At 37.5% G+C, this 13228-nt stretch overlaps 1 protein-coding gene and 1 long non-coding RNA gene across 3 annotated transcripts in view; both read left to right on the top strand.

Moving 5' to 3' along the window:
• LOC309391197 overlaps window positions 1-13228 on the top strand; it is a 330437-nt gene that overhangs the window by 93870 nt on the left and 223339 nt on the right. The gene's annotated exons all lie outside the window — the stretch shown is intronic.
• The window catches only part of F13A1 (coagulation factor XIII A chain), a 129232-nt gene that overhangs the window by 83756 nt on the left and 32248 nt on the right, over window positions 1-13228 (top strand). For both annotated transcript variants that reach the window (XR_014175241.1, XM_081951380.1), the window contains exons 8-11: window positions 2813-2951; window positions 9226-9329; window positions 11349-11437; window positions 12797-12950. Coding sequence is in view for 1 of the 2 variants with exons in the window: in XM_081951380.1 (XP_081807506.1) it covers window positions 2813-2951; window positions 9226-9329; window positions 11349-11437; window positions 12797-12950 (486 nt within the window). In the remaining variant the exon portion in view is untranslated. The remainder of the gene's footprint in view (window positions 1-2812; window positions 2952-9225; window positions 9330-11348; window positions 11438-12796; window positions 12951-13228) is intronic.

Raw genomic sequence — 13228 nt, 5'->3', positions numbered from 1 at the left:
ATTTGAATTTGAATCTATTGAAGTTTTACCTGCGGAATAAATATATGTAAACTACTGATTCTAATTCAGGAGGTAAAATCTGGAAATCTTTGTCTTTGTTTCTGTAAAGTGATATGACAGAGACCTAATGATTTCAGACATCAACTTATTTTTGAAAGTGAAGATGTTGGAATGTACATTTTTGTATATAAATATATACATCTTCATGTGGAAGATACATACAATAAAAACCATACCCACTTGGTTTTTATCTCAGCTGGCAAAATTCCAGCCTGCATATGTATCCCTTGTATTGTATTCTTGCCAGTATTCATAGATGCTGCCAGATAACTATATATAGATATATATGACGAATGTGCCCTCCCCTGTAGTTGCATATGAAAACTAATCTATAATACTCTAATAATCTTCTGCAGTGAAATTGTGCAATTGTCAAATGAAGAATTAGTCCATTTAATTCAGTGGGAGACACACACTCCCATTGGCATTCTCAATGGATTTGCATAAATATTTTTAGATAACAATCCAGCCATGTGTTCAAATATGGATTTTAAACAGTTTTAAGATTCTTAAAACAATCCTACTCTGTTTACTTTTCTACCGTTATATGAAGTGTTTTGGAAAGTAAGAAAAGAAGATGCAAATTACTTTGATATGTCTGGAAGAAAAATTGCTTTGCCTTAAATAATCCTTTCCTGCCTGTTACTGCTTACATATATATATATATATATATATATATATATATATATATATATATATATATATATATATATATATATATATATATATATATATATATATATTTATTTTCGTAGATTTTCACGGGTGTAGGTATGCTGGTTTTGTTGTATTCGGGTCTTTTCCCGTGTAAGGTTGAGATTGACAATCTCAACCTTACACGGGAAAAGACCCGAATACAACAAAACCAGCATATATATATATATATGGATTTCAGTGTGCGTTTCCAGCCAGCACTTTCATTGGCTGGGAAAGACTGGTATAGAATATATTCATCTTTCCATTTCAATAGAAGAGGGAATAGAACTGAATAGAATAGAACTGAAGCATGTAAATCCACCAAATAAAAAGGCCATGATTCTTACCTCTTTCCTGTTGTTAGGCACTCAGCCTAACAGCAAGCAAATACTTTAAAGAGGTAGGCAGAAAGTTGAAAACATAGAAGCTGAAGGCATGTAACTTGATGGCAGAAAACAGAAAAGTGCAAACTTTATATAAGTTTGGTGGCACCCCTTTGCTTTTGTGCTGTCCAGATGTGTTATGTTGTCAATTTGCAAAATGGGATTTCTGGAAATTGTGGTCACAATGCATCTGAGGAGCATCAGGTTAGAAAGCCAATCCAACATCAATTAGTTCTGGTTTTAAGTTTTCAGTTCTTTAAAGCATGTGACATTTTCCCAGCTCAATTATTTAGCTTTCCAAGGTTACCATATTGAAAAAATTGGGGACAGTCATCTATTAAATATGCTAAAGCATCCCAAAAAAGAAAGAGCAAAGCTATTAATCTTGAACTTGTCAGTTGAATTATTTCCAATGAGCCCCGAGGGCTTGTGTGCTCGAAGTGTTGGAAGGCATTTGTATTAAGCATAATCAATAAGTGCAATGGGCTAGTAGATGTATCAGGTGATTTGTCATCAAACCGTTAAAATAAATGTGCAGTGTTACTCTTCTTCATGAAGCACTGTAGCCATCATAGGCTACAAAAGATGAATTACTGCAGGGTTGTCAAAAACAAATCTCAAAGGTCTTAGCAGGCTTTTTAAGGAGCTCCAGTGTGGTTTCGGTATCACACTCCTTAATGTGGCAGCTATTTCATCAGACTTTCTTCCCGTTTCCCTTTAAATTAGCAATAGGTCATAGCCGTAAGCCTGTTAAGGACAGCTAACGTATTATCTTTTCCACCCCTCAAGATGTAGATGCAGTTGACAATTAAAACAAAAATATATCATGCAAATGAAATGGATGCTTTGGGAATATAATTGAGGGCTCCTAATTCCTGTTAGCAGAGCTCTGGAAAGAAGATTGCCTGAAACCTTATGTCTCCTGCCAATCAGTTTATACAAGTACAAGGTTGGGTAACTGACTCACTCCACTTGCTCCTCTATAAACCAACAAAGAGAGCACCAAAGAAGAGACTATCAAATGCAGTACAGATTCCTATGGGGCCAGCCAAGCCTTAGATATCTACAGTTAGTCCCAAATCTAGCACTGCTAATAAGGATCTAATATACATTGCTCTGAGCATCATTCTTTGATGAAAAGGTGGCATAAAAGCGCAGTTCAAACAATAGTCCTTGCATATAGACATGTACAATACTATAGAGATAGTGAGGTAGACTACATCAGATAATGAATTAATGTTTTCTGCTAGCTGCCCTGGTTCTTTTTTCTTTTTCCTTCGTTCAATCATATCCAATTCTCAGAGCCTGCCTGGAGAAGTTCTTGCAGTTTTCTTGACAAGGTTTTCCAGAAATGGCTTGCCACTGTCTGCTTCCTAGGGCTGAGAGAAAGTAATTGGCCAAAGGTCAGCCAGTTGGCTTTGTGCCTAGGTAGGACTGGAATTCACAATCTCCTGGTTTCTAGCCTGATGCCTTAACCACGACACCAAACTGGCTTTGGTTTTAATGTGAACATTGCACTATAGTTCCAAAAACTTGTTGAGAAGTATTGAGTTGTCCAAAAACAACTTGTAGGGTACCATGTTGGGAAATTGGGACAGATTATATATATATTTTCAGCTTAACCTGTAATGTCATCTTGTTTTAAACTCTTGGTTGTTTTTTAATTTGTACAGTTTTGAGGTGTCTAGGAATTCCTGGAAGAGTCGTCACTAACTATTCTTCAGCTCATGATAATGATGGCAACTTACAGATGGATGTGTTTGTGGATGAATATGGAAAGGTGGATTCCAAACTCACAAGAGATTCAATCTGGTAGGTTTGCTGGAGAATTGCAGTTGATTTTGTCATAGTTTTAGGTCTTATACAATGCGAAAGGGTGGAATGAGGGACATGTTGCTGCTTATCTATATTCCTAGGATATTCATCATGGCCATACAGAAAGCTGTAATAATTCCATCCCATGTGTTACATATCGGAGAACAGCAGAATGAACTGTTCTGATCTAGGTTTCCCCAGCAGTAGGAAGCCAAGTCCTCTTTCCAATAAACCCCTTTTATTTAATTTACAGTGAATTCCTCTCCAGCAAAATCCCAGCCCACAGTCTCTCAAGATAATTCACAATTACCGACCTTTGTCAGGCTTGAAGAGTGGCCAGGCCGATATCTTTCAGATGCTGCAATACTTTCAAATGCAGCAAGAATGCAGGAATGAACTAATTGTCTCCTGCAAACGCCCCTCCCCTTTCGCTACTCTTTTATTCCCTATGGGAGGGGCCATTCACCCTCCAGCTGTGGCTTTACTCCCAAGTCGGCCCTTGTTCCTTAGCTGTTCCCTTTGTCTGGAAACTCTGCGCATGCACACACTGGGAACGGACTCCATCTGTTCGTCTGCCTCACTGAAATCTTACTCCGAGGGCAGCTGATAACTGTCAGATGGCCCTGGCCCCATCTCTGCCTCTGACAGAGAATACTTGTCAGAGCCTTCCCCAGACTCCAGGACCGGCCCATGTTCCTCCCCAACCTTCTCACTGTTCGAATCTGCTGCCAGCTCCACAGGCCACTGGCAGGCCACAACATGAACTTGATCTACATTTGAGGCTCCCTGTTTATGGAGCTTGTGAAGATGTTGCCACATGAAATGGATTGTGTATAGGAGAGCTCAATCTGATATGAAATTCTGAGGATTCTGATTTAACTTTTACAAATATACTGGGGCTCCTTGATGGTGCCTGTGGAATCATCTTGCCCACAAGAGTGCCTTAATCAAGTGCAGAAGTCTTTTCTAATGTGCCAGTCAAAATACCTGGTGTTTTTCTCCCACTCAGAATAGAAGTCAGAAACTCTGATTTTACACTCTGACTTCACGTCTACCTCTGGGCTTTGTAGGAGTTTCCATGTCATTAATAAACAAACCGTGTATGGTCACACTTTGCTTAGCAGGCAAGAAGGAGCAGCTGAGTAGCAAATACTAGGAAACCTGCCCTTTCACAGAAATTCTGGCTTAAAATACAGCAAATCTCTCTCACAGTTTCAGTAATATTGTGAATAATTTTTAAATGGTTATTTCAAAGCTCAGTTAGCGTGCTTATATATTCTTACTTGTGTTGCTCGTTTAGTATCTATGTTTTGGCATGGTCCTTTGGAAGCAAGGGAGATTTTGTCTGCCCGAACCTACAGAGAACATAAAATGGAAAACAAATGAATAGTAATATAGTATACTATTTATTATTTCTATAATTCTCGTTTTAATAGTAGCTCCCAAAGGAGATAGGAGTAAAATATGCTTTCAGCACATAAATATGTTGTTGAGGGAGGGGGCAGCCCTTACTCTCTTGCCTTATTCTGTTGCTGTTCTGCTTATTTATCATGTTAGAGGCTGCTCATAATCAAGTTTTCCTGGCAGCTCATAAAAGGAATGGAATGTAAAAATACATCCATTAAAATATATCTCACCATAAAGCACATGGGCACTGCATAAAAACAAACAGTAACAGTTTCAAGCTGGAATAGATGGAAATGGCGGGGAAAACAGAATGGTCTTAACTTGGTGTTGCAATAAGATTAATGTAGATGCCAGATAAGCCCCTTTCAAAAGTTAATTTAATAGCCAGGGTGCCACCATTGAGAAAGCCCTCCTCTTCCTTTCCCCAATTATTTACTTTGTTGTTGCATTTACAGTCCCTTTTTTCCCCACTGAAGCAAAGCTTACTAATAGTTTAGTCTCTGCTGCAGCCAATATATAGTTCCTCCCCTAATCTACGGTGTTCAGAGCCATTTCATGTATAGCACTACCTCTGGCTATTCCCTTTAAGTCACAGGAACAATAGCTTGCTGAAGCTCCACTTTTAGGTATCTTTCATATTGTCATGTATTTTTCATTCAATTGACTTATTCCATGATATTGGCTTTTTTTCTTAAGTCCATTCCACTATAAAAGGAAATGAATGCTGCAAATCTACATCAGCTAAGCAAAAGCCCCATAGTGTTTTAAATCGCATTCTCCCTATGCTGCCTTCTGGGGGCTTGATTACTTTTTGAACTTTCTCTTTAATCTCATCTCTTCATGGTATATTTATTGCTACATGATGCACATAACCTCTGGGGGCAAGCATTAATTTAACTTATGGTAGGAGCTTTTTTCGATTTTCTCCTCTGGGTCCTTTTTCTTCATTTACTTTGCTTTCTATCTTCAGTGGAAAGCTTGCTTTAAATTGTTTTGCAACATGATGTTGATGGGTTGTTAATAATTTTCTATATCCTGAATCAGTTCTTTAAAACAATGTTAAATATTTGTTAAAGAATGTGTATCAAACAATATATTTTAGATTTCGCAGAAATATGTTTTTACTATTAAAATATTTATTGTATGTATATTAAAATGTCTTTGCATAGATGGAAGTGATCCATAATCATTCATATAAATTTTTTAAAGTGTTCTCGTATGGGATTTAAACTCAGATCAATCTTTGCTATAATGTTTTTTTATGTCAGGATTAAGTTTCCTAAAACTGTCCATGTTTTAGTCTAAACTTTTTAGACTAATCTCTATATGTCCTGGAGATTATAATCTAAGACATCTGAGGGATAATAGATTGCCCAATTCTGAGCTACATTATTAAACATGGTGAATGGTTTGGTCATTACTAATAGGTTTTTTTTTGTTAATGAACAATAATTTGATTTCAGAGTAGAGTAGAGTAGAGTAGAGTAGAGTAGAGTAGAGTAGAGTAGAGTAGAGTAGAGTAGAATAGAATTCTTTATTGATCGGACACACAAGGGATTTGTCTTTTGCATAAGCTCACAATGTACATATAAACAGCAAGTAATAGGTCAAAGATTAGGCAGTTTATCTGATTTTTCTGACATTTGTGATGAAATCTGAAGTTATGAGCAGGAAAATGCCATCAAAATGTTGAGGGTGGAAAATAAGAACAAGAACTCATTCAGACCTGACAAAATAGGAACAACAGAATTGTGTTGGTCATCAAAGTCAAAGATGGTTGAATAAGCTGAATTACAAGAGAAAGAGCTATAGATCTCTGCCTTAATGAAGAAAGGTTTGTGGAGTCCTTGGGGCTCAAGGACTATGCAATTCAACTCTGAGTTACATATATTCTATTTTATTGGAATTTGTTCACACCTCTAAGCAATTTTCTCCATTAGCCACAATCAGCAAGGATCTGTGAGAATAATTTAGCATCATACCATTCCCAGCTATGATTTTAAAAAATAGTTTACATCATTTTCTTTGGATAAATCCCTTTTCCTTGGCATCCTGCTTTGTTAACTCCTCTGACTGACAACTTTCTGTCTTATCACAGCTTTCATTTCTATTTTGAAATGCCTGGTTAGTCAAGAGTCAGATTTCTTGCTGTTCTCCTTTCTTCTCTGCCCATTATTAATTAAATAGTCTCAGTTTAACAAACTTTATATTTGCTGAAATGTTACTACTACTTCAATACTTCAATAATTTAATTAGCTTTTTGTCTACTGGAAGGGAACATTTAAAAAAAACAGGAAATAGCTGCATTTCCTCCTCCTGTGTTATTCTGTCATAGCTCAACATTTTCTTGAAGCTTATCTTGCAGCTTTTTCTCAACATAGTTACACTATTTCTGTTACGTTAATAAACCAATGGAAAGACGTTTATAAGTCCTCCTTCTCTCTTTTCCTATGAAACATTCTGAGCAAATGAGAAACACATTGAGCTATGGTGGTGCTTCTCTTAAAAGTTAACCAGCAGACAAAGAGGGAAAACCAGAATTGAAAGGCAGACAGAAGCACCTGCAAAAGAGAAAAATGTTGCAGCCAGTGGTGGGATCCTGCCGGTTTAACTACTGGTTTGGTGACCGCATGCTTTGCGCGCGTGCTCAGTTTTGACAAAACATACTTTCCACGTTACTTCTGGGAAGTAACACAGCTGAGGCGCGGCAATCCACTCTGCCACATGAATCAACTGAGAGGATATAGGTACGTAAAGTGCAGGGGTGGGCAGGCAGGCCTACCTGATCGTCACAGCTACTGGTTCGCCCAAACCAGTCTGAACAGACTGAATCCCACCCCTGGTTGCAGCCAAGAAAGCTCCCAGCTGCAACTTTACAATTTTTCTAGCCTTCCCTGATCAGGGCTACGCTGAGCAGTCTTTAGCCTTTGAAGGTGGTCCAAGTTGCATCTGAAAATTCTAGATTCAAAACCCAGAGGCTCCTCTCAATGTCTAAACTTCGGTACTTCAAAGAACCTTTTAACCTTCTGTTCAAGGGCCAATTCTCCTCATTATTTTAATCCACAGTAGTTGTGCGCAAGTTAGCTTTATAGTTTGAGAAGAGGCATTTTTCATGCAGCAGGCCTTCCTTCAACTGCCACAAAAAGATATGATACCTAGGTTGTATCAGACAGCTCACTGGGTAGTCTCTTGATTCATATATTATTTATTAAGTAAGCTGTTTTTAAGATATGATTTGCTCTGTTACAGAGTTGGGAGAAATAATGCTTTCTCCTACTAGTGTTCACCTTCTTTATGAATGCTTCTCCTCTTCTAAAAATCGAATACACACAGTTTGTTGAGGTGAAATATCCTAAGTCTTCCTGATAACTGACCTCCTTTTCTTTGTGTGTGAGAATCAAATTATTGAGGCAACAATAGTAAAAGAATGCATTGTGTTCTCTTAACTTGACAACTTTTAAGACTTGGTTGGTGAATTCTGAGAGTTGAAGTCCAGAAGTCTTAAAGTTGCCAGGTTCGGAGATCCCTATACTAGAAGCTTAATTGTTAAAAGATGTGCACAACTACCAACACTACCAGTACATACCATTAACCCTCACTTAGGACATTGTTGGAGAAACAGTATAAAAATGCTTCCTGCAACACAAGTGAATGCAGACAATTGATTCAATATGCTCTAGCATAGTCTTGCCCAATCTGAGATATACCAGAATTGCTGGGACTATAATTTTAAGAACTCCTAACCAGCATGGGGAAGACTGCACTAGAAGTTTTTCATGGCTATCAAATACTAAAATAGTCACATGTCAATATTTGTTATTAAGTGGAAGGCAATATTTATTTTGAAGGGAATCATCATGTCAGCAAACCAGTATTAAGCAGCACTAAGCATGTTTCAAGGAACCGTCTCCATCTATGGAAGGAAAAAAAACACAAACAAACCTAAAAGTCAGGTCACAAGAATGTTATTAAATTAATAGCAATGAGTTGAGAAAGATTTTGTCATTATTTTAGAAGTGTCATAGATACCTAGGGTTAAGAAGTAGATTTAAGAGAGGAATATGGGAGGCAAATAAAAAAAGCATAGCAATTCAAATTCAGATGGACAGATGATATCCTTTTTTATTTTTAGATTGTTGTTTTGATTTACTCTTCTTTTTTCCTATTTTTCTTGTTAAGCATAGCAAAGAAAGTACTGAAGTGGGGAAGGGTTTATAGACAGATGTTTCTTGTGTTGTTGTTCTGAGTTACTTTTTCTTTTCTCTCGCTCTCTTCTTCCTTTTTCTTTTTTCTTTTTTAAGTAGGTGACATGATTAGAAGTTAGATAAGAAAGAAAAAGAAAGAAAGAAAGAAAGAAAGAAAGAAAGAAAGAAAGAAAGAAAGGGAAAGGGCTTTTTTTAAAAATAAAGGCTGATATGATCAAAAGCTAGAATAAGTGATAGAAACAAAAAAAGGGGGAACATTAGTGTAGACCTTTTATATAACAAAATGAAAGTAGTAACAAGAGAAAATGTGGAATAATTGAACAATGAGACTACAAATTGATGCAAGTATGCATTATTATTAGAAATATATCAGCAGATCGAACGCAAGGATTATGATTAACCTGATTAGCATTATTTGTATTAGAATGTATAACACTCAGGTGCCACACTGTTCACGCATTGATTTGATATTTTGATTAAAAGAAATAAAAAACTTTTTTAAAAAAGAAGTGTCATAGATAGATGAATGATATAGGGAGGGAGAGAGAGGGAGAAGGAGAGGGAGAAATCTTTATAAGAACAAGTATTGTTGTTATTATTCGGGGTTAATAAATGGCACATCTGGAGTCCAGATTTTGTTGTTATTTTCTTACATAAAGGAATTATCATTGTTGGAATGAAGCTTGGATGTCCCGACCTGACCTTCCTGTTGGTTTTGGTGGCTGGCAAGCTGTGGATAGTACTCCTCAAGAAAACAGTGATGGTAAGCATCTATTTTCCTTTCTTTTCTCCAGTGCAGGGCAAAACATGACTTGTTACTTAGATAAATTCTCATCTAGCAGAATAGTTGCCACCTGGAAAGGCACAACATCTGTACGATTTTTACCCATTTTCCTATTCTTATAATATCAGAATTTAGGTCCTCCAGTTAAGCTGAGACTAAGTTCTAGTTCACCAAAACAAAGAAACCCCAGTGGAGACATTTAAAGGACACTAACCTCACAAACCTCACTTTCTAATAACTTTTACAAATTTTATATAACTACTTCTAAACTGTTCAAGACGTTTGGACTGACAAATTAGAAAATGTTGGATAAGTATGCCCTCAATCCTGAATGGAAAAAAACCCTAATCCTAAACTTAAAAATATAAAGAATCAGACATAAACAGTGGAAAGCTTAGCATTCACTTAACAGCTGGGGCAAGAAAGGTCGTAAAATGGGGCAAAATTCATTTAATGACTCACTTAGCAGCACATTTTTTGGGGCTCAATTGTTGTAAGTCGAAGATTACCTATATCTAAGGAAATCTCCAAATCTGTTTCCTTGTTGGTGTGGCTTTTGTTTGGGACTGGGAGTGGAGTGACTTTCTTGTAGATAAACATGAAATAAATGCTACAACTGACTACATGCATGTACATTCCTTATTTCTTGTTGCTTTAAGGGGCAAAACTGATAGATAAATTGAAAATGTGCAGTATCTTTTAAATAAATGTTCAGATTATATGATCGTGATGGCGAATCTATGGCACGGGTGCCAGAAGTGGCACGCAGAGCCATCTCTCCGGGCATACCAGCTGTCGCCCATTGCCCTTCCGGGTTCTGGGGCGCACATGCATGTCAGCCAGCTGGTCTTCACACCCGCGGGCGTGCCGGAAACTGGAAGAACAGCTCCCTGGTATGCATGTGTGCACTGGGAAGCTGAGCTTCTGGTTTCTGCCACTCCCCCGCACATGTGTGCGCGCTCCTGTTCTGGAACTTGGTGTTGAAAAGGTTTGCCAATATTGTTATATGAGTATGAAACGAATCTTGAAAGCAAGTGGATAGTCAATGTAGAACAATATTAGATCTAAACAATGAGCTGGATCCAAGCTTAGTATTAGTTGAAGTAAGTTCCCTGTGAAATCAGGGAGCAAAATCTCTCAGATTCTAATACAGGTAGAAATGAAGCCTGCTACTTTAACAATTCAGCTACGTGCTTGGATTTGTTTAACATGCTAGTCTATGATGTATGAATGAGGCAGATATGTTTAACTTCTGAAATTACAGATGTCTAAGAAGTAAGTTTTGAAGTGTTCAAAAAAACCAAAGTTGCTTGTTATTGGCATCTAAATTAAAGACAGGCCAACTCTGGGCTATGAGAAAAACTAGATGGGCTTGTTCAGAACTGAGGTCTAAGAGGTTTACTTCCTTGGAGATATATTTAAGGATATGGCCTCAACAATGCTAAATTATTTAGATGGCATTTAGTTTAGCAGAGCAAACGATATCATCAATCCCAAATCTACTAAACAACCTTATGGTCCTAGATGTCCTCGCTGTCACTTATGTTAGCTTTTGCCCATTGAATGGGTAACTAGTACTAGCTTCCTGCAGAACTTTGAATAAGAAAGAAAGACAGAAAGACAGAAAATCAATTATCACGTAAGTTAAATGCATCTATGACCTGAGCATTTTTTCCCCAGAATGTAAATATATCTTAGAGATCATGTATATGTAATGAGAATTTATTTTTGCTCTTTGGGAGAGACAAATATTAGCATATCAGTATATGGCTGTCAAAGAACTTAACAAATGTCGGTAAATGTGATTCATATTGACTTTGCTTTAATTGTGTAACTTTTCAAAGCTTTGCTGTTTGCCATGGTCTCAACTGGCAGCTGATTGAGTAGAGGGTATTAAAATATTGGACATCAGCAGTAACTAAGCAAGGAGGATGGATGGGTTCTAGATTAAAGCACAGGTTTTAGACCTGGGATCACAATTTGATTCTTCACATCCAGGCATGTATCGGTGTGGTCCAGCTTCTGTTCAAGCCATCAAGCATGGGCATGTCTGTTTCCAGTTTGATGCACCTTTTGTTTTCGCAGAGGTATGCATTTATTCATTTTCTTTAAATGGATTCAGTAAAAATATGATTGAGACTGAACTTTTTACTGTTAATTTATTTAAAATTCATTTTTATTTGTTGGTCATCTAGCATTTGAAAAGCTTGTTGATTTCTAATCTAGTACAACAAAAATGTTGCTTACAATTCTGTAGCTACTATACAGTAATAGTCTAATACTATTTCATAGTGCAAAAGTAGGTCCTTGCCTAAGAGCCAATTGTTCAGTGACCTATAGTGGTACAACAAGTGGTACATACAACCAGTTCTTATACTTACAGCCACTGCAGCAACCCTGGTCAAATGATTGCAGCCCAGGTACTTGGCCACCATCTCGTAATTGCAATGTTGCAGCATCCCATAGTCACATAATCATCATTTGCAACCTCCTTTGCCAGATTTCGATGAGCAAAGACAATGAAGAAGCTGGCTGGAAGTCACAAATGGCAACCACATGATGTTGCATGGCATGGAATTTGCTTAATGACAGCAGCTGAGAATGGCAGAATTTCTGTTAAAAGTGGTGCGGTCACCTGACATGGCATTTTACAACCGTGTCACTTAGCAACAGAAATTCTGATCCCAATTCCTGCCGTTAAGGGAGAGCTACATGTATTTAGCACTGAATAAAACCTCCAGGATAATATATTTCCTATGTAGAAGTTTAGGTGGGTCCTCATCTAAACTATGAATTGTTTCTCCTAAATTATTTAGCATTTGTGAGAATTTTAAAAATGCCACTTTCAGAGAGGCCTGCATGTTCACTTCGCCTGCTGACTACATCTCTGCATGAGCTACTGCCCAAAGCAGTAACCCATGCAGAGATATAAAGGGAACTCTCCTAAGAAAATTTGCATCAAGAGGCAATGGATAATCTAGTCACAAGGCTGGTAAAAACCTAGTTGAAACCATCCTCTAGGGTAGGCATGTTCAAAGTCCGACCCAGGGGCCAATTGCGGCCCGTTTTCAAATTTCGAGCAGCCCGCAGCCTCTTCTCCCTGCCGGAGTTATTTGTTTAGTCTTTCATAAAATAGTTCATTTGCATTTCATGTTAATGGTTCAAAGAATGTCAGGCTGAATAGTTAGCCCCACACATTTTCACCTCATCAAATCTGGCCCTCCTTGCAAAAAGTTTGGACACCCCTGCCCTGGGGGGGGGAAACTTATTTGGACTGTAGCATTACAGAAGTTTTGAATGGTTGCTTGTGGGTAGATTTTGCCAAATTTCTCAAAATGTGATCAGAATTCACATTTGGGGCCCAAACTCTGAGAGACAGTAGCCTATACTGAGTTTTGAGTCAATCAACAACACATTTGATTTTTTTTCCCTATGTTTTTTTTAAGGTGAACAGTGATGTTATATATTCAAAAGCAATGAAGAATGGGTCTAAAGTGATTCAACATATTGACAAAACCCAGATTGGAACATTGATTTTGACTAAGGAAATGGGTTCAGATAAAATGAAGAACATCACTGAGTCATACAAATTTAAAGAAGGTAATTATGTGGCAAATCTAAATTAAAAAGCCATTCATTTATATAACATTAACACTACCTTTATATTTATCTCCTAGTTTCTCACAAAGGAGTTTGAAATCACTCACAATTGTCTCCCACTCTAGCAGTCTCAAAAACATTGAAAACTAAGCACCAATCAGATGGCCAATGGTATAGGGCAAACATACTGTGAAATCAGTGCTCTGCTCCCTAAACTGATGTGGAGTAACCGACATTCTCCATATTCTTGCTCTGTACAAATGGCTAGTCCTGCCTCC

This window comes from Natrix helvetica (assembly GCF_964273705.1).
Source record: "Natrix helvetica genome assembly, chromosome: 4".
NCBI lineage: Eukaryota > Metazoa > Chordata > Lepidosauria > Squamata > Natricidae > Natrix > Natrix helvetica.
This window is presented reverse-complemented; position numbering and strand designations above follow the sequence as displayed.